The following is a 27558-nucleotide window of genomic DNA, read 5'->3' as shown; positions in this document are numbered from 1 at the left end:
GAGCATGGTGTTTGTGCAAAGTTTGGAACTTGAATATATCACTTCTTCCAACATTTCTTGGCTAAAGCCCAGTTTATGGCCCCAACCTAACTGCAAGGGGGCTGGGCGATGCTGTTGATGCTGTAGCAAACTGCCCCAGTATCACTCAATCACAGGTTTCTAGCCAGAGACACTTGATGGCTCCCACAACCCTCCCCGGAACAGTTTCAAGGTCCTCCCCAACCTGGCAGTGGCCTCTAGTTCAGTTCTTTCCCACCCTGGCCGAGGCCCAAGCTCTGGTAGGCAGGCCTCCTCCAGCCTCCTGGGCTGGACCTGGTGCCTCACCCACCCTCCCCTGTATGAACCACAGCCCTTCCTTGTGCTTCTTCTGGACTTTCTCAACTTACTTTATGCCGATCTTATCCTTCTAGACCTTTTGCACTCTGTACCAGGGCGCTGAAATGCACTGTTCTGACCCTGTTCTGAGGGCAGGAGCCGCATAACGTGGGGCTGGGCACGCAGAAGGCCTACAGACAAGACTCTGTGAATGGACATATAACTTCATCAAAATTCAAGACCAAGGACAACGCTGTGGCCATGGAGGACTAAACCTATCAGCATACCTGAGGTTTAGCAGGAGCCCATGAGAGTACGAGTAGCTGAATGACCAAGGGCAGCTGGCGAGGCACTGGCATGGGCGTGATGGTGCCTGGGCAGAGCTGTCCCACACATGAGTCTCTGTCCCCAGCACTGGTGTGTTGAGGGCAATGTAGGCCACAGTGGGGATGTTGGGGAGTCTGCTCACAAGCTGCTCAGGGCTCCTCCCACACCCCAGGGCTCAGTTTTGCGCAGAGGTGTCTGAGGTGCCCGCCCTGTTGGTTTACACCTCAATCATGGACTGCCAAGTGCTTCCTCTGAGGCAGTCTGAAAACTGGTAAACTTTTTAAAACATGTTTTTCCCCTTTTCTTAAGGTTCTAATGACCAAATTGTAAAAATAATTGAAACAAAATCAAACTCTTAGAACAAAACCCACATTTTTATCAGATCTACTTTTATTTCAGAAGGAAGTTTGTATTATAGTATTTACTTTTGTTTATATACAGGTTCTTCACATTTGTGTTTAAAATGCACAGACCTCCCTTAATTCTCTTGTTCTGGCTTAAATTAGCTGTTATTTTACAATACAAAAAATACCAAAAAATTGCAGTCCTAAATGTATGTATAACATCCACAATCCCCAGCAATGAAATAGTTTACAATACTTACTCCATATTTACATGAGTGCAATAGATGCTAAATTATACATATTAACAAACTAAACTTGAATCCAAACCAAAAACCCCCGAAACAAAACCGTAAATAACTATAAAACATTTCCAGAGCCAAAATTAGTTCAACAAAACAGGCTTCACTAGTGTTTAGAATGTTTTGTGCACAAATTCAGTTATTGAAAGTCGATTCCATTATTGCCTTTAAAAGAGAAGGTGCCAGTTTTCCTCTGCACTCCCAAATCGTCTCCCTGCAGGCGAGGGTGTTTATGAATTTGGACAACTCAGGGGAAATGTCTCTTGGTGGGCTTCGCTATTTACAAACCATCACGGTGATTTTTATGGTTTGAGCCATTTGGTAAATTTGGTAAACATTTCAGGCTGAGAGCCGGTACATGGCCTGAGGCCAGACCCTCTGCCTTCCTGGGTCTATCCTCAGGTGGCCAATTCTCACAGAAACCACGAGGAAAGTTCTCCTGGGATGACAGGTTTGAGGAGCTGGATTCTGTTGTAATTCTGAAGAGCAGCTTTTCCATCTCAGTCGCTGCTCTAGTGTTAGCTTAGGTTGTTAGTAAGTAGTGAATATTTGTTGAATGAATGGATGAATGAACGAAATGTAAGGATCAAAGGTGTTAATGAAAAGGATACCACCACCCAAGGAAGTGAATCACTCCCATCCCATCTCTAAATATACTCTATTAAATTGAAGGAGCAAGATTTGCACTGAAAGATAAAATGTATTTTTCTACAGATAGTGCTCTGGTCTTTCCATTTGCCCCAGATTTCCCGGTGCATCTCCAATCTTGCACATCAGGCCTTTTGCTAACAGTCTCTGTCCAGGGCTGCTTTTCTTCCAGGTTAGCTCAGGGAGTATGTGGTTGCCTTCTCTGCACACCTCCTCCCACACTTAGAGGTGATCCTCACAGGGAAGCACAGACCTCTCCCCAAACAGTGTAGGAAGGGGGCAGGAGGTGGACAGGAGGCCAGGGTGAGGTTCTCCATGGGGAAACAGGAGCTATTTATCAACAAAGCAGCCACGCCCAATCCCACTCCCAGTTTTCAGTATAGTAAACTATGGTCCTGGGAAATGGTCATTAATAACTTAGACAAAACCACAACAAAATGCAGCCCGGAAAAGCCCTTTTTGGAAAATCTGACTAGATCTACAGGTATAGTCTTGGAGTCTAAAGACTAAGAGGAGCATTTCTCAGGACAAGATTGGTCTTCCCTGGGCACCCACTGCTCCGAGAAGCTGACAGGAGAGTTACAATGCACTCCCAGAGCCAATGACAGGGGCAGAGACATCCCGGCTGCCTTCGAGTCTCTTCACACACTGCCCGCATTTTCATATGTGCACTGACAGATGATTCCTACTTTAGAAGCTATCCAATCAGTCCCATTTGAACACTTGGGCACAATGGGGATGCCTTTCGTGGCTTTGTTATCGTATCAGGGCATAACGAGAGGACTTCTCTGAACCTGGATATCCAATATATGGCACAAAAACATATTAGGTCAAACTCAGACATCATTATGTTTAATAAAAATACATTAAGATATTTTTCTGTTTTATGTACACTCCAAATGTCTGAACATTCAGACACTACTGTATAGTTATGTACAAGTGCAATATCGATGTTTTCATAACTATTTTAATTTATATACAGGCTCTGAAGTTCCACATGACTTCCTCTTGATAACTGACTCTAAGCTGAGTGCCTCCTTCTCCTGCCACCCCCTTCCTCTGGCCCAAGCCTGAAGGAAGCTGTTTGCTACTGGCTGCAAAGGAGAAGCAGGTGGATTCAGTTGTTTCTCCACTGTTGGAGCAGAATTAAACTTCACTTGCTCTTTCCTTCCTTTTAAAAAATAAACATTATCTTTTAGAAAAAAGAAAATAACCAGGTGGCTATGGGACATGGTGCTTATTATTTCAAGGCATGGGACTACCATGGGGAGGAGGCTTCTTTGCCAAGGAAACACCAGTCCTTTGAACAAACAAGGACTTCCCTTGTGGGAAGGTCCTCTCCAGTGGCCTTTTGGTAATCACAGGGGTGAAGGGCCAGTCCCCAGCAGGCTCTCTGCGGGTACTGTGATCTGGGGCAGGGACATGGGGAGCTTGTAAGAGGAGGGGTCTTTTCTAGAACCATCTGCTCTTTAACAATAATGTGAAAAAGCAGCATTTTGAGAGGCAAGTCTCAAAGTAGAGGTGTTTTGTGCATCAGTGTTTTATGGTTCAACATCCTTGAAAACATCTTTCCAGGCAATTCTTCATGGAAGTGGGGTTAATGTTGGGGAAGAGGTCATACTCCCTCTCTAGGCACTGCATATAAAGGTGAAATGCCACAGTTTTTGCTCTTTTGAGTATTGATTTCTCCGAATTCACAAACTTGAGCATTGTTGTCTAAAGGTCTACGCCCCCAGGGTAATGCCATAGAACACTGGGTTTTGAAGCAGAAGAGAGATCTTGGGAGGCTGCTGCATAATGCCAGAATACAGAGCACCATGGACGGGGACAACACACCATCCAGGCAGTGCCCTGGGGAGAAGAGCGGGGACTGGCCTGCTCCACTTCAATTTGGTCACTACTTCAATTTGGTCACTTTTCATTTGGCATAGTTTTCTCCCCTTGTCCATTTTTCCCATGTGCTTTTCATCCTTATCGTTCACTGCCCTCCCCACAGCTACCCATTGGGTCTGGGAGGGAGCATGGGAGGCCTAAGCCCCTCCTAGGGAGGAGGAGAAAGACGGCAAACAGCTTCAGGTTCTCCTCCAGGCTTTGGGCAGGTTCTGCCCGACAACAGGAGACCGACCCTCTCCTGGCACTCCACCTGAGCCTGAGAATGAAGAATGACCCACCAGCTCAAGCAGACTACAGGAACAAAGAGTTGCCCTTTGATTAAGGGGTCCCAAGTGCTGTCATGCTCTTTTCGGCTCAAGGGAGACATGTAACATGAGTGAGCCCCTCCCTCCGTGATGCCTTGGCAGGAGCACCCAGAAGGGCTGAAGCAAACATCAGGCCTAGAGTGACCTGGGGCAAGGAGGCACGTGGGAACATGCCTTATTTAGTGTCCTTTTTGACAACAACAACAGGAGCTTTGACAGTTAGGTCATTTCTGTTTTCCTCTCAATCCCTGCTGCTACGTTAAATGTTTCTCGGGGTGAGAAAACTTTTCTGGCGGCAAATTAGGTTTTAGAAAAAGAGCAGATTGCCAATGATAGCTATTTAAGTTTTATAAGAATGTAGGAATGCAATTATGTAAAAACTTATGCTTACTAACTTTCCAATTGCTAGATCTATTTAAAGTCTAGGCACTTAGTGTGTGTGTGTGTGTGTGTGTGTGTGTGTGTGTGTGTGTGTGTGTGTGTGTGTGTGTGTGTGTGTGTCTGTGTATGAGTGTGAGAAAGAGAGACAAAGACAGAGACAGAGAGAGATAAAGAGGAAGTGAAGGAGAGAGAGGGAGGGAATGAAAGAGGAGAGAGAGAGAGAACTTCAAATGGATTCAGACTAAATTAATCAAGTTGCTACAGAAAACTACCCATTATATCAGTTGGCATTCCAAGTAACACTGCTGACCTTGACATTTAAAATAGCCTCTTCTATCTTATGATTCAAAAGAGATGGACCATTATTAATTCTCAACTAGAAAAAAAGTTACTCCCTGAAAGAGAGATATTTGCCTAAATTGTGCAAGAATAAATAGCACATCTTTTAAAAAAGATAGCAGGCTTCAGATGAAAACAAGTTAATTCATCTGACTAGTTTTTAAAAGACCATGTTCAAGAATGACTGATGACAAATATCTACTTGTAAACACTACATCTTTGTTTTTTGCACTGTTGAGACAGTCCCAAGAACAGCTTTCCACACGTGAACCTGAGTGTCATTCCTAGCTCTCTCACTCGCTCTACACCGGCCTCCTCCGTCAACAACTGGATCATCCCTGGACCTGTAACTAAATCAATTATTTCCTATATGAAAGTAAAAGGTTAGATGCTGGAGCACAGTTGGGAGAAACTGTCAAAGAAAGCTTGTGAACATGCGGATGAGGTGGATGTTTCGAGAGTTTCCAGTCTTCTGCCCTGCACAGTGTCTCCCTGCCTGCTCCCTCTTTGCAGACGGCTCTGGCACGCCACTCCTTGCTCACAGGGAGTCCTGGCCCCAGCATTAGATGCAGGTCCCAGGCTGTGCAGGGGGCTGCTGTTTCCGGTTTCTCACTGCTCCTGACTTCTCTTTGTATACTATTGGCATCTGCTGAGAAATGTCCACCAGGGCGCTGGCCACTGCGAGACCTTGGGAGAACCCACAGAGGGAACACATGTTAAGGGGCAGCTTGCTTTTATTAAAAAATAATTTTAAAAATTTCTTCTTACATTCACATGGTGCAATAAATAAATAAAGTACATACATGGGAAAAATCTTACCTCTAACCTGTGTCTCCCTCCATACTCCCCACTTCCATCAGAGTAACTTCTTTAGTTTGTATATATTCTTTCAGGGTTTATTTGTATAAATACAAATACATATTCTCCTCCTCCCCCATTTTTACACAAAAGGAGTACCTTACTTTTCAGCACATCTACCAAGCAAAGTGCCCTGCCTCATGGTGGGAGCATCTAAATAAGATTGCAGACATGCTTTAAGCACTAAGTTTCTCCTGTCTTTTTCTCCAAGAAAAAGCTTCACTCTTTATAATGAAATTCAGATTCATTCCACACTGCCCAGATAGCACTAGTTATTTTGGTATCTACACCATGATAAGGGTTAGGATAGACTCTGGGGCCAGACTTTGGAATAAGCAAGGTGCTTTAACTTCCCTGTGCCTCAGTTTCCTCTTCTGTAAATGGGGAACAGCACAGGGCTTGTGTGAGAAGTCAATGAGTGAACTGATGTAAAGTCTTAGAATGGTACCTGGCTTATCACCCCACCACCTCCGCTACCACCTTTGCTTTGGGGACTGGTGGGTCCATTCTCCTTTTTGTATTGGTAATTGATTAACTTGATGTTCATTAGGGAAGGCACAGTCCTGGGGGAACTGGATTCCTATGCATGGGAAAAGGCTGGACAGGCTCAGAGCCCTGCTGAGGCCCCCAGGAGCCATGTTAGAGGACCTTCTTACTCCACCTCACTGAGCCTATAAAATGGGGGAGGGGGGTAGCTTTTAAGTGCCAGGTTTAGTACCTGGCATGGAGTGGGGAATCCACACCAGTGACCACTGTAATAGCAAAGACAGAGCCAGGTGCTTCGGGAGTCCAGAGAAGGGCACCATTTAAAACGGGGGGTAGATCCTAGTCACAGCAATCAGATGAGAAAAGGAAAGAAAAGGCATCCAAATTGGAAGGGAAGAAGTCAAACTGTTACTATTTGCACATGCCATGATACTATATATAGAAAACCCTAAAGTCTCCACCAAAAAACTATTAGAATAAATGAATTCAGTAAAGTTGCAGGAGACAAGATTAATACACAGAAATCTGTTGCTTTTCTATACACTAATAATGAACTGTCAGAAAGAGAAAGCAAGAAAATAATTCCGTTTAAAATCACATCAAAAAGATGGGCTTCCCTGGTGGTGCAGTGGTTGAGAGTCCGCTTGCTGATGCAGGGGACACGGGTTCGTGCCCCGGTCTGGGAAGATCCCACATGCCATGGAGAGGCTGGGCCCGTGAGCCATGCCTGCTAAGCCTGCGCATCCGGAGCCTGTGCTCCTCAACGGGAGAGGCCACAACAGTGAGAGGCCCGCGTATCACAAAAAAAAAAAAAAAAAAGAATAAAATACCTAGGAATAAACTTAACCAAAGAGGTAAAAGGGGCTTCCCTGGTGGTGCAGTGGTTAAGAATCTGCCTGCCAATGCAGGGGACATAGATTCGAGCCCTGGTCTGGGAAGATCCCACATGCCGTGGAGCAACTAAGCCCATGCACCACAACTACTGAGCCTGTACTCTAGAGCCCGTGAGCCACAACTACTGAGCTCACACGCCACAACTACTGAAGCCTGTGTGCCTAGAGCCCATGCTCTGCAACAAGAGAAGACACCGCAATGAGAAGCCCACGCATTGTAATGAAGAGTAGCTCCAGCTCGCTGCAACTAGAGAAAGCCTGCGCGCAGCAACGAAGACCCAATACAGCCAAAAATAAATAAAAATTAAAAAAAAATTTAAAAAGAGGTGAAAGACTTATAATCTGATTAACTACAAAACATTTATGAAGGAATTTGAAAATGATACAAAGAAATGGAAAGATATCCTGTGTTCTTGAATTGGAAGAACATTGTTAAAATGTCCATACTACCCAAAGCAATCTACAGAGTTAAGGCAATCCCTATCAAAATAACCATGACATTTCCCACAGAACTAGAACAAATAATACTAAAATTTATATGGAACCACAAAAGACCCTGAATCGCCAAAGTGATTCTCGAGAAAAAAGAATGAAGCTGGAGATATCACGCTCCGTGACTTCAGACTATACTAAAAAGCTACTACAGTAATCAAAACGTCATGGTTTTCCCACAAATACAGACACACAGATCAGTGGAACAGAATAGAGAGACATGAAATAAACTCATGCACTTATGGTCAATTAATCTATGACAAAGGAGGCAAGAATATACAATGGAGAAAAGTCTCTTCAATAAGTGGTTCTGGGAAAACTGGACAGCTACATGCAAAAGAATGAGATTAGAACATTTCCTCACACCATATACATAAAGACCTAAACCTAAGACCTGAAACCATAAAAATCCCAGAAGAGAACATAGGCAGAACACTCTTTGACATAAATCATAGCAAATATTCTTCTGGATCTGTCTCTTAAGGCAAAAGAAATAAAAGCAAAAATAAACAAATGTGACCTAACCAAACTTAAAAGTTTTTGCACAGCAAAGGAAACCCTGACAAAATGAAAAGACAACCTACTGAATGGGAGAAAATATTTGGAAATGATATGACCAATAAGGGGTTAATATATAATATATAAATAGCTCATAAATTGAATATCAAAAAACCAAACAACCCTATTAAAAAATAGAAGACCTGAATAGACATTTTCCCAAAGAAGACATACAGGCACCATACAGATGGCCAACAGGCACATGAAAAGTTGCTGAACATCACTAATCATAAGGAAAATGCAAATCAAAACTACAAGGAGGTATCATCTCACACCTGTCAGAATGGCTATCATCAAAAAGACCACAAATAACAAATGTCAGTGAGGATGTGGAGAAAGGGGAACCCTTGTATACTGTTGGTGGGAATGTAAATTGGTGAAGCCACTGTGGAAAACAGTATGAAGGTTCCTCAAAAAAATAAAAGTAGAACTACCATATTCCACTCCTGAGTATACTTCCAAAGAAAACAAAAATACTGATTTAAAAAGATACATGCACCCACAATGTTCATAGCAACATTCACAGCATCATTTATAATAGCCAAGATATAGAAGCAACCTAAGTGTCCATTAACAGATGAATGGATAATGAAGATTTTTTACACACACACACACACACACACACACACACACACACACACACACACACACACACTGGAATACTACTCAATCATAAAAAATAATGACATTCTGCCATTTGCAACAATATGAATGAACCTAGAGATTATTACGCTTAGTGAATAAGTCAGACAGAGAAAGATAAATACTCCATGTTATCACTTATACGTGGAATCTGAAAAAAGAGAACAAACGAATGCATATAATGAAACAGACTCACAGATATAGAGAACAAAGTGTTGGTTACCAGTGGTGAAAGGGAAGGCAGGAGGGGGAAGACAGGGGTATGGGATTAAGAGATACAAATTACTATGTATAAAATAAATAAGCAACAAGGATATATTGTATAGCACAGGGAAATATAACCATCATTTATTTATTTATTTAAAGAATGATTTTAACTGCAGGCGAATGGCTGGATGGAGGTGTGGGAGGGGGTTGGGGCTGTGATTTTAGAGGTCAAGGGTAGAAGAAGCAGACTACAGGGGAGAGATGGCAGCTGAGGTTAGATGAGAGACGTGGTAGAGTAAATGAAACAACGTGGAAGAATGAGACTCCAGATGTAGGACCAGCAGAACTCGCCCGTGAATTATACATAGAGAGGTGAGGACTGCCTAGGATGACTCTTGAGTTTCTGGCTTGAGCAACTGGCTGAATAATGAATTCCTTTACTGAGATGGAGATCAAAGGACCAACTGGTTAGAAGGAGGGCAAGCTCCATTTTGGACATTTTAGGCTTGATAAGACCTTGAGGTATCCAAGTGGACATTTCAAGTAGGCAATCGAATAATTGGGTGTGAAGCTTGGCAAGGAGGACAAGAATTAGAGATATTAACCTGGGAAAGACAGTGATTACTTTATTTTTGGGAATAATAAGCTCACAATGAAAAAGAAAAAAGCCCAGCGTTTAGCAGGAGAAACCTTAAGGTGTAGAGACTGGAAAGGAGATTAGCCATTATTTTGTAATAACTTTAAAGGCAGTACCATCTATTAAAAATATTGAATCACTATGTTGTGCACCTGAACCTAATATAGTACTGTAAATCAACTATACTTCAATAAAAATGAATGAATGAATGAATGAAATGGGGGATACAGAAGGGGTGGCAGGGATGGCCCCACCCTTGGGGTAGCTCTCAAGTAGTGAGCAGGTCTTCGTCAGGAGTCCAGGGGGTTGGGGCACATCAGGCAAAGTCTGGCGCAGGAAAGGCCACAGTGTTGCAAGCCTGTCACTGCTCCCCTCCCAGCCCCAGCCAGTACCTTGCCCTCAGGGAGCACCAGTCAATGTCTGCTGAGCTGGGCAGGAGATACTGCTCCAGAGTGTCAGGTTAATGGGTCATTCTGCCCTCAACATGGACAAGGCCAAGTTAGGGGCTGAACTCACAGGAATCCCTAGATGAGGGCAAATCAAGCCATTCGCTTATGAAATGAAGACAATAAATCCTGACCTGGCCATGCCTAATATCCTCCCTCATAAGAACACCACGGACCCAGACCTTCTGAAAGCTGAGTCGAGTGGAGGCCTGCAGAATCATCTCAACTGAAAGTTGTCTAAAACATGTCTGAGGCATCCCTCCAAAGTACTCCATGATTAATCAAAATACTTCCAAAACTATATTCCATATTTCCTTCATGTTCAACAGTAAAAGAATGTTTATCTAAATTATGATTCAAGTATTTCATGGAGTAGTGTAAAAGATGGATAAAACACTATATAGTAAGTTGTAAAAATGTTTATGATAGTTACATGAAAAAAGAAGAATAAAAATTAGTTATACAATCATTGCAACTAAATTGCTGATAAGGGCTGGAAAGGAAACAGAACGGTGAAAATTGGTGGGTGTTGGATGGTAGAATTGTGAATAAATTTTCAAAAACTTCCTTTAGGATGTTATAATTGTTGTTTGTGCCTTATACTTAGAGTGAAAAAGAAAAAGAAATACATAAATACAGAAAAAGAAATAGTGTTAGAAATACCAATTTGAGAGCCACTAGCTTGAGGGAGCTAGCTGGAAGCCATGAGAGTAAGTAAGATGATTGAGGAAGAGCATATGGAGTGAAGAGGGAGAAAGCCTACATTTAGAGGCAGAGCAAGGAAAAAGATAGTAAAGGAGCAACACAGACGCGGGGGACTGGAAACACTGGCGGCAAAGAAGGTTTGGCCAGAAGCATCAATACCACTGGCAGGCTGAGAAGGCTGGGGCAGTGAGGAGATCCAGATTTTTCCCAGGAAGGAATGGTGACCTCAGGAAAGATAGGTTAGGAATACAGTGGCAATGGGATCATCTCTCCAAATCCTCACAACGACAGGAGGCAGGGCCTACAGGTATACCCCACTTTACTGTGCCTCACAGATACTGTGTTGTCATTGTTGTTTAACAAATTGAAGGTTTATGGCAACCCTGCATTGTCAGATAATAGTTAGCATTTTTAGCAATAAAGCATTTTTAAATTAAGGATGTACCTTGTCTTTTTAGACATAATGCTATTGCACCATAACAGGCTACAGTATAATGTAGACATAACTTATATGCACTGGGAAACCAAAAAATTCATGTGACTCGCTTTATTGTGATATTTGCTTTATTGACGTTTTCTGGAACCAAACCTGCAATATCTCCGAGGTCTGCCTGAATGCAATATCGCTTTTATAACCAAGTTCTCTACAAAAGGGAAGGAGCCTTCACACATCTAAAACATAAACCTCATTTGTCAATGACCCTCATCTACTCACCCGACTGCCCAGGAGGAGGGATTCCACTGAGGCCTCGAGGGAGCCTCACAAACACAGAGAGGACAGCAGCTTTGTTGCCAAAACATGGCTCCAGGGCAATGGGCTTGGGAACAGTCTGGTGGAAAAAAACAAAGAATTACCTAAAGCAGCGTTTCTGAAGAAACACCTTCACCAGCCTTTAGATGTGATTTTTTTTTTCTTTGCGGTATGCGGGCCTCTCACTGCTGTGGCCTCTCCTGTTGCGGAGCACAGGCTCCGGACGCGCAGGCTCAGCAGCCGTGGCTCACAGGCCCAGCCGCTCTGCGGCATGTGGGATCCTCCCGGACCGGGGCACGAACCCGTGTCCCCTGTATCAGCCGGCGGACTCTCAACCACTGCGCCACCAGGGAAGCCCTAGATGTGATTTTTAAAGATGCCCCTATATTAGTTTCTATTGCTATGAAACAAATCACAAACTTCGGTGCTTAAAGCAGCACCTATTTATTATCTCAATTTTGTAGGTCAGAAGTCCAGGCAAGAGCTCTGTAGGGCTCTCTGCTTAGGGATATAGGTCCTATTCATGTCTTCTATGAGTTCTGGAAAAATTCTCAGCTCTATCTCACAAAAGTCTCAAGGGTCTCAGCTCTTGTCTTCAGAAGGTGGAAGTCAAGTTATCAGCTGCATTCCACTTTTACCAGGAGGCACTGGGGAAGAACCTGCTTCAAAACTCATTAAAGTTGGCAGAATCCAGTTCCTTCCATCTCTAGGTCTAAGGTCCCCATTTCCTTGCTAGCGATCAGCCAGGGGCCACTCTTCTCTTGGAGGCCACTCACATTCCCCCCTACCTGGTCCCTCCAGCTTGAAACCACTAATGGTGCTCAAGTTCTTGTCATGCTTCCTCTTCTGCCACCAGCCAGAGAAAGCTCTCCTTATATCTTAATATCAACTACCCTCAGACTTTAATTACTTCTGCAAAATCTCTTCATAGCAGAACCTGGAGTAGTGTTTGATTGAATATCCATAAGACAGGAATCTTGGGAGCCATCTTTAGAATTGTGCCATCAATTTCTTCAAATTGAAGAAAATCATTTCCAGAACCACTGTGACTACAGCACAGGGAAATGAATAGATGAGTGAAATGGCAGAAGTGGGGAAACCAGTTATGAAGCAACTGCAAAAACCTAGGTGGAAGAGGATAATGGCCTAGATCAAGGTGATAGGTAACAGTGGTGGAGGTGGTGCACAGTGGTCAGGAAATATTTTTGAAGATAAAGTCAAAAAGATTTGCTGATGGACTGGCTATCCAATGAGGATGAGAGCAAGGACGAGTCAAGGACAATTTTGGCCTGAGCAACTAGGATGATGAGTTGGGGAAGTTATGCCAGAGGAGCAGGTGTGGGGAACAGTATTTAGAACTCAGTTTTGAACATGTTAAATTTGTTAAGATGCTTATTAAGACATCCAAGTGGGAACACTGAGCAAGCAATTTGATATATGAGTTGGATACTCACAGGAGAGGTTTGAGTGGAGAGGTTTAAATATCATGGTGTTTAAATACATGATGGATAAGATCACTGCTATGGTCTGAATATTTGTGTACTCCCAAAATTCATATGCTAAATTTTTTTGGGGGGCTGCGCTGGGTCTTCGTTGCTGTGCGTGGGCTTTCTCTAGTTGCGACGAACCGGGGCTACTCTTCATTGTGGTGCGTGGGCTTCCCATTATGGTGGCTTCTCTTGTTGTGGAGAATGGGCTCTAGGCGCAGGGGCTTCAGTAGTTGCAGCATGTGGGCTCAGTAGTTGCGGCACGCAGGCCCGAAAGCAGGCGGGTTTCAGTAGTTGCAGTACGTGGGCTCCACAGTTGTGGTGCATGGGCTTAGCTGCTCCGCAGTATGTGGGACCTTCCCAGGCCAGGGATCAAACCTGTGTCCCCTGTACTGGCAGGTGGATTCTTAACCACTGAGCCACCAGGGAAGTCCCATATGTTAAATTATAATACCCAATGTGATAATATTTGGAAGTAGGGCCTTTGGGAGATGATTAGGTCATGAGGGCACAGCCCTCATGAATGGCATTAGTGCCCTTAGAAAAGAGACCCTGAGAGCTCCCTCACCCCTCCTACAACGTAAAATTACAGCTAGAGGGAATTCCCTGGTGGTCCAGTGGTTAGGACTCTGCACTTTCACTGTCAAGGACCCAGGTTCAATCCCTGATCGGGGAACTAAGATCCCATGGTGCAAGCTGCATGGTGTGGCCAAAAAAAAAAAAAAAAGATTACAGCTAGAAGTCACTATCTATGAACCAGAAAGCAAGCCTTCCCCAGACACCTAATCTGCCAGCACCTTGATCTTGGGTTTCCCAGCCTCCAGAACTGTGAGAAATTAATTTCCATTACTTATAAGCCACCCAGTCTCTGATACTTTTTATAGCAGCCTGAACAGACTAAGACAATCACCAATGGTGTAGGTGTAAAAGATGTGAGAAGAGGCGCAAAGACTGAGCCTGAGATGGCTACGACTGTTAAAAGATGTTGGGAGATGAAGAGGGTTGAACGAAGAATACAGAGCACAGAACAGCCAGAAGGTGTGTGGTGTCCTGACAGGAAAGTCAAGACAGCATTTTAAAGAGCAGCCGGCTGTGCCGTATGTGTGACACGGGGTGTCACTCAGGCTTGTCTATTCTTCTCAATCCCACAAATTATCACTATTTTATCAGGACAACGTTTGCTTAGATTTAGGCACATGTTTACCATCTGATTTACTCACTATTCCCTCTTATTCCACCCTCCTGGGGTAATTTCCCTCCTCTCTAGCACATCCTTTAGACATTTCTTTTATACACGCCTGTTGGTGGCAAGTGCTCGGTATTTCCCATAATCTGAGGATATCTTTATTTTATCCTTGTTCTTGGAAGGTAGTTACTGGGTACACTAACCTAGGTTGGCAGTTCTTCTCTTTCAATACTTTGAAGACATTCTTCTTCTCTCTTGTAGCTCCTGAGAAGTCAGTCAGCTGTCACTCTGTCATTCATTTGTAGGTGATCTGTCTTTTTTTCCCCAGTTATTTTTTAATGTGGTAAAATGCACATAACAAAATTTACTATCTTAACCATTTTTAGGTATACAGTTCAGTGGTATTAAGTACATTTATATTGTTGTGCAACCATCACCAGCATCCATCTCCAAAACTCCTTCATCTTGGAAAACTGAAACTCTATACCCATTAAACGGCAACTCCCCATTCCTTCCTCTCCCAAGACCCTGGCAACTACCATTCTATTTTCTGTCTCTATGAAGTTGACTACTCAAGGTACCTTATATAAGTGAAATCATACAGTGTTTGTCTTTTTGTGACTGGCTTTCACTTAGCATAATGTCTTCAAGGTTCACCTATGTTCATCTATGTAGCATTGGTCAGACTTTCTTTCCTTTTTAAGGCTGAGTAATATTCCATTGTATATATATACCACATTCTGTTTATCCATTCATACCTCAATGGACACATAGGTTGGTTCCAACTTCTAGCTACTGTGAATAAAGCTGCTATGCACACGGTGTGCAAATATATCTTCAAGACCCTGCTTTCAATTCTTTTGGATATATACCCAGAAATAGAATTGCTAGATCATATAATAAATAATTCTATTTTTATTTTTATTTTATTTGGTACACGGGCCTCTCACTGTTGTGGCCTTTCCCATTGCAGAGCACAGGCTCCGGATGCGCAGGCTGAGCGGCCACGGCTCACGGGCCCAGCCGCTCCGCGGCACGTGGGATCCTCCTGGACTGGGGCACGAACCTGTGTCCCCTGCATCTGCAGGCGGACTCTCAACCACTGTGCCACCAGGGAAGCCATATTTTTATTTTTTTGAGGAAGAGAAATACTGTTTTCCACAGCAGCTGCATCATTTTCATTCCCACTAACAGTACACAAGGGTTCCAATTTCTCCACGTTGTAGTGATCTTTTTTTGTTCTGGCTAATTTTAAGACATTCTCTTTGTCTTTGGAGTTCTACAGTTTCACTATGATAAACCCAACTGTAGTTTTCTTTCACCCCTGCCTTCCCTCTGCTTTCTTTCCTTACTCCTGCTTACAATATGTTTTGCTAGAATCTGTATAATCATGTCTTCCATCAGTTCTGGAAAATTCTCAGCTCTTTGAATATTGCCTCTCCTCCATTCATTTGTTCTGGGACTGTGATAATATATATGTTAAGTTTTCTCATTCTATCCTCCATATTCTCATTATCTGTCATATTTTCCATCTCCTTGTCTCTGTTCTGCAGCCTGTGTAGTTTCTTCAGAGTCATCTTCCAGCTCAAAAGCTCTCTCCTTACTTGTGTCTGAGTGCTGTTTAACATGTAAACTGAATTATTTAAAAAATTTCAACTACTGTATTTTCCATTTCTAACAGTTCCATTTGGTTCTTTTTCAGGTGTGATTGGCCATTCTTGACTCTCATGGCTTCCTTATCTTTATGATTCTATCTTTCGTTTCTTTAAACATTTCATACAGAGCTATATTATATTCATTAGGTGCCACTTCTGTTGCTTCTGCTGACTCTTATTCATGGCTTTTCTCTTTTGTCCTTGGTGATCACTGATTCCTTGGTCTTGATCTATGGGAGTCCTACATGGCTGAATTGGGTATGTTTTCCCTCAGACAGGATCTGCATCTACTTCAGCTGTGAGATGTGGGGTGTTACCAGTCTAGAACCACTTTAGACCACGCATGGCTCTGGTTTTGGTTCATGGTTTGTTCTTTTTTGGAGGAGGGAAAGGAGAGTGGTCCCTGGAAATCTCACATACTTCCTGTAAGCTCAGTAATGCTTTAATAAGCATGTTAGGACATACAGGTTTTATATATATATATATATATATATATATATATATATATAAAAAATACATACACATACATATACATATGTATATATGTGTGTGTATACATATCTCCACGAACATATAGCTGTTTCCCAAGAGTATCTGAAATATTTCATCATTTTGTTAAAAGAGAAAGTCTTATCATTTTCTTCATCATGGTGGGGGGATCAGAATTATTTATTTTGACTACAGAATTCATAGTCAATCATGATTTTTCCCCTTTTAAAAAATCCCCCAAAATACTTATAAGGAACAATGGTTCAATTTAGCTATTTTCAAGTTTTCAAGTATTACGCCACAGAAAACTTACAAGAATATCAGACAAGTTATTTACATTTTAAAATTCCCTGAATATGAGACTGCTTAACAACATGAATCAAAGATTAGAAAATGAAAGCAAAAGAATACCTGACACTTTCAGTGTGTGGACTTACTGTTAAGAAGAAAGAGGGAGGATAACATAAGAGGCAACAGAATGAGGCTCTTGCTCTCTCTGGTTCCCCAGACTTAGAAGCATGAGTTGTTTTTTTTTTTTTTGTTTTTTTCTTTTTTAACTTTTTAAAGGAGAAGCATGAGTTTTGATAAGTTAAGTCACAGGGACTTTTGAAATACAATCTCACCTTTATACTTCCCCCAATAAGATCAGGAGGCTCTTCATCTGTTTCCAAGGCAACATTTACAGAGGCAAAGGGACGACTGGCCATCTGCTGCATCTCTCGAAGAAGTTGCTGATAAGTAATACAGCAATCATTAATGCAAAGAGTACTGAGGGGATTTTATTAGAGAATACTACATATTAAAAATACCTCATCCTCCCTGATTCAAACAAATCAAGTCCAAAACGATATTTTTGAGACAGCTGGGGAAAACTGGACATGGACCAGGTATTAACATTTTAATTTTGTTGGCTGTGATGACAGTATTGTTATATTAAAGAAAAAGTCCTTATCTGTTAGAGATACATACTAATGTACTGATGGATATAATGCTATGATGCCTGCTTATTAAACACATAAAATAAATTATCCTATCTCCTTACATTTTTATTACTAGATTAAAGCCAGGCTTTCTTTTTTCCTGCTGAAACTTGAACCAAGTATTTACACAGCAACAAAAACTATCCTTTGTTATACAGTAGATAGGAACTGAAAGAGCTCTTTATTCAGAGAGGTGGTATAAGCTAAACACAAAAAACCATGAAGTTTTGCAGAGCAGAGGGACAACTAGGGGCTCTGGATTTAGGGAGGCTTGGATATGAATATCTGCTTCAACACTCTCCAGCTGTGTGACTTTTAAAAAGGTGTTTAAAGTCTCTGGGTTTCAGTTCCCTCCTCTCTGAAATGGGTTTTTAATCCCATAAAAGTATCAGTAGGATTAAATGAGATGCTTTAACTAGCACAGTGCCTAGTACGTGGTGTGTTGTCAATCATATATCATTAGGGATATCATAAATCTGGGCATGTCACTGAAGCTCTGAGGTCATGCTGTGGAAGACAATGAGGCCCTACTTCGACCACTTCCTTGGAACTATTGTAGGAGACAGAATCTTGGGCTGGATAGATCATGGCTCTGTTTTAGAAGGGCATTTTTATATTAAACATTGTGTTAACATGTCAATAATCACATTCCTACATCTCACAAAGCTATTGGTCCATTTACTCAACAAATACATATAACAACAACCCTCCTCTGGGTTCTCTGCTATTCTAAGTGTGGAGTCACAGTGAGACAGTTCCCAGTCTAGTTCCTTTATGACAAGGAGATAATGTGAGTAAAGGCACTTAAAATAGGGCCTGGTATGTAGCAATGACTTAAGCAGTATTAGCTGCTATTATTTTTGTTATAAAAAATATCACATCACTTTTCTACAGTTCTGAGAGGGATAAATCATGAATGATATTTTAGAAAAGATAAAATATATTTTGAATGGTCAGGTTCACAGTAACAGAGAAATTTTAAGTCACAAAGGTAAAAGCTTAGTTTATTGGTTGATCAACTGTGTAATAAGCATACTTTTTTTGGGGAAAACCTCTTCTCTGCAAGGTGTTCATCTTATTTTCTTTCATGTACACTGCAAATATTTTCCAGTTGGTTGTTTGTCTTCTATGTTATTCATTTGTTTATTTTTTATATACTTTAGTAATTTTATGCAGGTAAATATATATGATGTTTTAATCATCTTATATGAAAATAATAATTTTATTCCCTTTCCAAAAGTGACAAAACTTCTTATTTCTATTTCTCTTAGTGCAGAGTCTAGAATACCCAGAACAAAAGTAAGTGACTATGGGGACTACTTTGTGATTAGAAACATGGTCTGTGAAGATGGAAGTCCTAAGTTTAAAGCCCAGTTTGGTGTCTTTATTGTAACTGTGTGGTGATGGGTAAGTTACTTTGCCTCTCTGAGCCTCAGTTCCTCTATCTGTGAAAAAGGACTAGTGTCACTATTTTATAGGGTTGTTGTGAGGATTAAATTAGTTAATCTATATAAAACCTCTTACAACAGTGCCTGCAATTTAGAAATGCTCAAATGTCAGTTCTTAATATGACTAACTTGTCTGGATTTTATTGGATACAAACTCTAGTATTTTTTTTATCATGGGTGATGTTGGTTATCTGGTTATTCTTCAGAGTGTTGAGGAGGTATTATTTTTGAGTTTACTAAGAGTTTTGTTTTTAAACTAGGAATGAGTGTTAATATCAATAAATGACTAAATGATAACTTGGCCACTACCGAAAATTTAGGTTTTATTTTTTACCTACTGATATAACATATCCTAGTAGGTTTTCTGGTGTGAAATGATCCCTTTTCTACACTGGTAAACTAGACTGCTGCACGTACAGTCATTATACAACTGGTCTTTACTTTTTGGTGTTACATTTCTCAGGTTTTGGTTTCAAGGTTTCGAAGCATAAAATGTATCAGGATTCTTTTACACTTCCCATCTTTTCCTTTACCCTGGAACCGTTTATATATTTTGGAAATAATTAATTCTCATAAGCACCCAAGAAGAAATAGACTATTATTATCTCCATAAACTCATCTCAAATTGAAACTCCTTGGGTCTAATACCCTTTGTGGAGAGAGTAATATCTTGACAAGTTTTTGATTCCTTCCTTGGTACTAGTTTATATGGCTTCTCACTTTTTTATTACACATTTGGATAACATATTTTTTCAGAATACTGTGCTATTTGTTGAGATTTTAAAATATCTTAGTAATAGAGCTATTAAAAAGAAAAAAACCTCTGAATAAGTTATCCACTGAATTTTTAAAATCATAATAAAGAGGCTGTAACGCTACCTCTATGATAACATCACCTTTACATGGGTCAGAAAAGGTGTCACGGCCCCCAGGAAGAGGCTCATATCCTGAAGCCTATCTTAACCCCATTACAGACACTAATGTTCTATGAACAGTGCTGCATGCTTGTGAATTTTGATTTTAGATATTTCTGTTCTCCTCTAAATCTTGTCTATAGATCAAGTTTTATATAGAAAACCAAAGAGCACAAAGTCTAGATCTTAGTGCACTTCTATTTAGCAACAATGCAATAGACATGATGACTAAAACGCAGAGTAAATACACAAGTGAAAGTTGCAATAAGCAGTTTTTGTGTTGTAATTTTTCATCAAGTTTATTTGATTTGCCAATTATAAATATTTTCTGGACTTATTAATATTACTTTCGGAATGGAGCTCTGGAAATAAATCAACACTCATTAATAAATAGAACTCAAGCAAATACTTAATTAGACACACATTTATCTTTCCTTGAATAATGAGAAACTTTTGATATTTTACTCTCATCCTCATGAAAGGCTCCTGTAAAGGCTGTGCTACTAAGCCTTCAGATCTCCAGCCTGAGCTAAGGAACCAGCTTCTGGTAGGAAGGATAAAAAAACTGACTTCACCTGTAAGTCAATATGATTCTTAGTTTCCTTTTAGAAAGTTAAAACCATGTGGTGCAGAATGAACTATAGCTTACATAGCACTGATTGAAGTCTACTGACCATACATTACTCTCTCTATAGATATATCCATCAATTATCACTAAATAGCAAAACTGACTTGCTTAAGGGAAATACGAAGGAAAAAGTTCTTACAGGGATTCATTAATCTTTAACCACTGAGGCTTACCTCTCTACGTCTGGAAGCCCAACAACTTTGTTTGATCTTCCAAACCACAGCAGCCACCAGGAGCAAAGAGAGGAAACAACTGTGAGAAAGGAAAGGAAAGTACTGAGTTATTATCCCAACCCCCAGAATCAGCACACTGTCATCTACACCCCATGTCAGGCAGGGAAACAATCCCCCAAATACCAACTCCAAGCTCCTTTCTGATGAGTCATCACAACCATGTCCTGGTTCACAGGAAACAAAGTGTGAGAAGACTTTGATAAGCTGGGCTTCCCGACCCAACTAGACAATACTGTCTCCGCAAGGTACTCTGAGAGGAGAGCCTTGATTTCCTGCCGGCCTTTATCAGAATGGTCCATCATGGCTTATCCCAAATAATAAAAACAATTCTATGATAATTATGACAAGTAACAAGCATGCTATTTAATCAAATTAGCAAAAATCTACTGGTAAAGTCTAAAAAAGTGAGAAAAGTTAACTATCAAAGTAACAACCAGCTTTTCATAAGGAACAATAAATTTATATGTAGTAATATATATTCAAAGTAAATACCTATTTTTTAAATAAAATAAAACAACTAAATTCAAGCCAACAACTTTCTTAAAAGTATTAGGAGAAGACGAAGTCCCAGTGGTCTTATAACTGCAAATGATTTCAATGTTCTCTCAAGATTCAATGCCTCTTAAATCAGGCACCGAATGGTTTGAAAAGCTACTGTGACAGCAAAGAGAATGACTGACTTCTGATTAAAAGGACTAATGAGCCTAACAAATAAACCTGTTAGTAACCGCTAAATAATTTTAAAATTGGCATTTTCACTCATTAACTTGTAAAAGGGGCTTATTACAGAGTACTGTTCCAGGGTGTTACAAGCAGACACAAGGCTTTCCGCCCCTGTAGTTGGGTACTCTCTTGCTGAGCTCTGTGTTTGCAGGATGGGGTTGGCTTTATGAGAGGCAGGTTCAATGCACAGATCGCTGAAGACAGGCCTCCACAGCTGGCTGGTGACAGGTCCTCTAAGGTGCTAGGAGGACTGAGCTTCTGCCCTTTCAGAAATAGAAATTAAGCCTCCCTCAGCCCACCACTTCCCTAAGAGGCACAGAGTGCAGACCCCTCCACTGGGTCCCCTGACAAAAGAGAAGCTCCCCAGGTTATCACTCAGTGGAGAGTCTTCAGTTCCTATCTTGCTGGTCCTCCCGGCTGTCCTGACACTGATGATCCTTCCTCCTTTCTGACAGTTTCTATTTTTCTTTTTATCAGTACTTTATTGAGGCAGGTCCTGTTCTAGGCTCATGGAATACACCAGTGAACAGAACAAAAGACCACTTTTCCCATGGAGTTTACATTTCAGCAGATGGAGGTAAACAGTAAACAAAATAAGTGAGTAAATTATAGAGCATGTCAGAAGGGAGTAAATACTACACAGATAAAAAGATGTTAAGGGTAAAGAGGTTCAGGAGTGACAGTGGCACTCTAAAGCAGAATGGTCAGAGTGGGTGGGCCTTAATTCTTGAGAAGGTGACATCTGAGCTAAGACATAGAGGATGTGTGGGAGGTGGCTTGTGAAGGTCTGCAGAAATGCACCTGGGCAACCAGGGTCAGCCAGTGCAAACCCTGAGGCAAGGATGTGCCTGGGATTTCTTGAGGCACCTCAGGAGGCCAGTGTTACTGGAGTAGGGGAGGGAAGTTAGGCCAGGGATAAAGACACAGAGGTAAGAAGAGGGCAGATCACGAGGGCCCAAAAGGCATTATAATGGTGTTGGATTTTACTGAGTGAGATGAGCCAGTGCAGGTTTTTGAGCAGAGAAGTGTCATGATTTAATTTATGCTAAGGAGACCATTAAGGTAGCAACGCAGAAATAGAAAGAACAGGAGTCTAGGTGAGAAATGAGGGTGGCTCAAACCAGGATGGTGGTAGCAGGGGTGTGAAAAGCACTTTGGAATCTGGACATGACTTGAAGGTCAAGGCAATAAATAGGATTTCCTGATGGGCTGGATGTAGGGTATAAAAGAGAGAAGTCAGGGTCTGAGGAACTTGCCATCAAACCTGGACAGGGAAGACTCTGAGGGGACCAGGTGCGAGACAGCAGAGAGTTTAGTTTTAGACATGTTGAGTTCTGAGACATCTACCTGAAAGCTACTGGGGGCTGGTTACCAGGTCTGGGCTGGAGACAGCATTTGAGAGTCATCAGCATATACATGGTATTTGAAGTAATGAATCTGGATGAGGTCATCAAGGGGATGAATACAAATAGAGAAGAGTGTCTTAGGGGCACCCCAACACTGAGAAGTTGGGGAGAATAGGAAGAAGCAGTAAGGGAGTCTGAGAAGAGTAACCTTCTTTCGTCTTTCATGGTTTCCATGCATAATCCTGCTTTTTCCCCCCCATCAGCTTGCTTTCTGGTACTTTTATTCTAATAGATAGATAAACACATGGTGGCAGCAAATCCACATGGAAGAACATGAAACACATGAGTTGGTCAGGATGCTGCTGATGCAGCTGAATACAGGGCTGGCCTCAGAGGCAAGGAGTCTGGTGTCACTCAGGGGCCTCTCTTGGACTACCCTCAACACAGAACTGTGAAACAGTGCAGCTCAGAAGGTCTGTGCCCCTTATCCTTGAGGGGCTTCTGTCTTCAACGCAGACCTGTTAGAAACACCAACAACCCAGTTTCTTCCGTCTGTTCCAGCTTTTCTGAGAGACATAAACAGCATACCGACACACAATGATTGTTCCTCAAAGCTGACATGTGCATGATTTCTCCAAGGGTAACACAACAATGAAGAATTTACTAGTTATTTCAAAAAAGGTGGCACTTGCTGATACCCCTCCCTTCTTTTTTTTCCTACCACTAATCTGGGGACAGGTGGGGCTGTGACTCTGTTCATCTTACTGCAGTTCCTCTTATCAATTGTTTTCTATAGTTTTTAATACAAATGTAATTTTTTAAAAAATCATGGAAATTTTCAAACATACACAAAAGAAGAGAGACTGATCCAGTGAATCTCTATGTGTTCATTACTCAGCCTTGCAATTATTAACATTTTCCTATGGCATTCAAAGATCATTCTTAAAGAAGTGTATTTCTCTCTTTCAACACAGGGACACTGGCCCCAGGCTAAGGGTCTTTCACTTCTTTTCAGCTCTGTACCTAGGAAAAAACAAGAATCCTTTGTCCTTTTTTGTCCTAAACCTGTCCCTGCTTATCAGAGGCTTACACTTTCCTGAGACTATGCTCAGAAATCCATGTCTTGACTCTAGGTCTTTCTTTCCATCTTTTGTATCAACATATATCTTTGAAAACTCACAATATTTTCTGAGAGCTCTGTGTTTGGGGATGTTTTTCACCAGCTTAACTGTAATTGTGTAAGTAGAATGATACTTTTGAGAGTGTACTGAACTTTGCTTTTCCTGTCCTTGCAAGTCTAGCCTTTCTAAAACTACATATTCGGGACTTCCCTGGTGGCCCAGTGGTTAAGAATCTGCCTTCCAATGCGGGGGACGTCGGTCCGATCCCTGGTCGGGGAACTAAGATCCCACATGTCGCGAGGCAACTAAGCCCACGCACTGCAACAACTGAGCCCGTGCCACAACTAGAGAGCTTGCATACTGCAACTAAGACCCAACTAAGCCAAAAATAAAAATAAATAAAATAAAAACAAAAAAACTACATATTCACTTCTTGGCCTGGCCTTGACCTCCCAACCAATCTAAAACAGAGACACTGCTGCTTCTTCCCAAGTTCCTGTGATGTGCACTTCACCATTCTGGTTTGAATTAGATCCAGAGTGGTAGTACCCCATATCACTTCCATCTTCTGGAAAATGAAATGATCAACAAGACATGGATGTGTCAAAATGTCTGCTGTCAATCTGGCAAGGACCTAAGCAGAAGTTCAGATAATTAAAAGTTTTACAAAAACATACCTTGCCAATATCAGGAATTCCCATTACAGTCCCTCCTATTGGTCAGTGCCTCCTATTGGACATCCCCTGCTTCTCCTTTTTATTCTCACCCAAATGCTATCTTCTAAGGCACCTCTAACTCCAGTGACACAGATGTTCAGAGTGTTAGTCTGTCTCTCCCTCTTCTACTAATAATCATTAACCTGACGACACTACCACATCACTTTCAGATACAAAGCTCTTTCACACGCATCACCTCATTTGATTTTCAGAGAAAGCAAGCAAATGGGTCTTATTATTTCCCCCTTTATACACACAAGGCTCCTACTGGAGTCTGGGAGAGCATCTCAATTAAGACACAAAGAGGGCTTAATGGATTTATCTGGATCTAGAGATTACTCTTCACTGTGCCCAAGTCTGGGAGTCCTTTTCTAACTTATCTCACACTGATATTTTCTCATTTGAATCACTGAGCTATCCCCTTCTACCCCCACCCCAACTCTAATTCTCTCTTCTGTATTCTATGAGCTATTCTTCAGAGTGCTTAGAATTATCTGTATACCTTTCCTTCTCTCATGTTTCATGTATATCCTTTTGGACCTGGTTAACTTGCTCTGGGAAAATATTTTCTTCCTCATGCTCATGAAAAGGACTCCATTCTCAGCTAAAAGCTCATCATTTCTACTTCCCAAACAAAATCCAGAAAAACCAAAGTTCTGCGGTCTTTTTTTTTTTTTTAATATTTAGCAAAAGTCCTTTATTTTATTGTCTTTGAATTCAATGGAAGCTTAGTGGAAATTAAATTAAGTTTAATTTTTTTAAAATTAATTTTTATTGGAGTTTAGTTGCTTTACAATGTTGTGTTAGTTTCTATTGTACAGCAAAGTGAATCAGCTATGCGTATACATATATCCCCTCTTTTTTGTATTTCCTTCCCATTTAGATCACCACAGAGCACTGAGTAGAGTTCCCTGAGCTATACAGTAGGTTTTCATTAGATACCAAAGTTCTGCATTCTTTTCCAAAGGTTCCCACATTCAAAAAAAGGGAGAAGTGATGAGAACACCATCTGTCCTTGTTTTCTACACAAGATTCTGTGGTCCCTGATTGATTCTGATGGTGTCATTCAGTCTTCCACCAATCAGCTGAGGTGACTAATCCTCACTGGGTTGGTACTTGGCAGCTGAGTCACCTCAGTCTGTACACATGGTCCAAGAACATAACACACCTGCTAATCGGAGCTACTGAGTTAGCATACGGCCTCCGCATTCCTATCAGCAGCACCACGAGCTTTTTTCCCCTCAGAGAGGTTGGTGTCTATGGTCCCTCATGGCTCTGCGCTTCTCCTGAAGGTCTGCTTTACTTTTCACATATATTGGAGCATGACTCTGTGCTAGATGCTGAAAGTGTGTGTGTATACAGGGGTGAACAAAAGAGACACTGTACCTGCTCTCCCAAAGCTTAGAGTCTCACTGTGGACACATAGTATGCAAGTACAGAACTGTGATAAGTACCGTGATGAAAAATAATACAGTTCCCTGGGAGGGTAGAACAAAGGGAGAGAATTTAGTTTGGGGGTTCATTGATGGAATCTTGGAGGAAGTGACACTGTGCCGAAATTTGAAGGATGAGTGTGGTATAGTAAGAAATATACATATGGTCTTTGTCCCAAGTTCCTGGCACAGGGCTCCTAAAACCCTTGAAATCTCCTATGTGATAGGAGCATCCTCTCCCCTCTTTTTTACACAACTGTTCATAATGGCTTTATTTGTAACAGTCAAAAACTGGAAATAACCTAAATGTCTATCAGGAGGTGAGCAGATAAATTGTGGTTTATCTTTACAGAGAATATTACTCAGCCTTAAAAAGGAAGAAACTATCTTTTAATTTTGATTTAAAAAATCTTTAAAATGTATCTTTACCAGTTTTCTACACAAAGTAATTTATATAATACAGAAGGGTATAAAAAAACGACAGTGGCTTTGAGTCTGAATTAACTTTTTTTTTTGTTTTTTTTTTTTTGCAGTATGCGGGCCTCTCACTGTTGTGGCCTCTCCCGTTGTGGAGCACAGGCTCCGGACGCGCAGGCTCAGCGGCCGTGGCTCACGGGCCCAGCCGCTCCACAGCATGTGGGATCTTCCCGGGACCAGGGCACGAACCCACGTCCCCTGCATCGGCAGGCGGACTCTCAACCACTGCGCCACCAGGGAAGCCCTGAATTAACTATTTTTTATAACACGTTTATGGAGATGTAATTCAGGAGTGTCTTTTCTCCCCTCATGGGAGGGAAGGACCTAAATAGCTTCTGGACGGGGCTGACCACCAGAAAAACGAATTATGTGATTGAAGGGTTAGACCATTCAGCCCCCCAGCACACCTCCCCTCCACAGGAGGGTAGAGGGACTGGAGATTGAGTTCAATCACCAATGACCAGTGATTTCACCAATCATGCCTACTCAATGAAACCTTGATAAAATGTGGAATGATGAGGTTTGGGGGGCTTTCAGGGTTGGTGAACACATCGATGTGCTGGGAGTGTGTCATGCCCAGAAAGAGCATAGAAGCTCTGTGCTCTCCCTCTTGCCTTCATACCTTGCCCAATGCAACTCTGGGTTGTTGAACAACCACTGGGTTGCTCCTGAGTTGTATTCTTTATAATAAACCTGCAATTTTAAGTATGGTGTTTTCCTGAGTTCTGTGAGGCAACAGCAAACTGTTGAATCTGAGAGGGGTCACAGGAACAACCCAAACTTGTATTTGGCCAGGCAGAAGTATGGGTAGCCTTGGGACCCATTTGTGGTTGACGTCTGAAGTAGGAGCAGTCTTGTTGGACTGAGCCCTTAACCTGTGGGGTGTGCACTGATTTCACGTGGTTAGTGTCAGAACTGAATTGTAGGACAGTCAGTTGATGTCAGAGAATTGGTTTTTGTTTGGAAAAACAAAGCAATGGGTAAAAGTATACAGGTAAAGGGTAAGGAGAAGAGCGTTCCAGAAAGAAGGAAAAGTATGTGCAAATGCCATGAGGTGGGAAGGAGCTTGGTGCTTTCTAAGAAACAGAAGGAGGCTCATGTAATGGGAATGCAGAACAGAGTAGCGTAAGGTGAAGGTGGAGAGGTGAACAGAGGCCAGTTCATGCAGGACCCTGGTTTTTATTTTAGATACAATG

At 41.7% G+C, this 27558-nt stretch overlaps 1 protein-coding gene across 3 annotated transcripts in view; it reads right to left on the bottom strand.

Annotated features, from left to right (window-relative positions):
• Window positions 1-529: 529 nt before the first annotated feature.
• Window positions 530-27558, bottom strand: part of ATRN (attractin) — a 176384-nt gene continuing 149355 nt past the window's right edge. Inside the window, exons 26-29 of one of the 3 annotated variants that reach the window (XM_079944490.1) lie at window positions 20487-20565; window positions 16967-17074; window positions 11491-11605; window positions 530-3104 (exon numbers count right to left, since the gene is read on the bottom strand). In XM_079944490.1, coding sequence (XP_079800616.1) covers window positions 2896-3104; window positions 11491-11605; window positions 16967-17074; window positions 20487-20565 — 511 coding nt within the window. In that variant the 3' untranslated portion in view covers window positions 530-2895. Of the gene's footprint in view, window positions 5539-11486; window positions 11606-16966; window positions 17075-20486; window positions 20566-27558 lie in introns of all 3 variants that reach the window. The other 2 variants (XM_079944494.1, XM_079944491.1) reach the window with 2 other exon arrangements.

Source organism: Stenella coeruleoalba (genome assembly GCF_951394435.1).
Source record: "Stenella coeruleoalba genome assembly, chromosome: 15".
Lineage (NCBI taxonomy): Eukaryota > Metazoa > Chordata > Mammalia > Artiodactyla > Delphinidae > Stenella > Stenella coeruleoalba.
The sequence above is the reverse complement of the archived record's forward strand: the minus strand, read 5'-3'. Positions and strand labels throughout refer to the sequence as shown.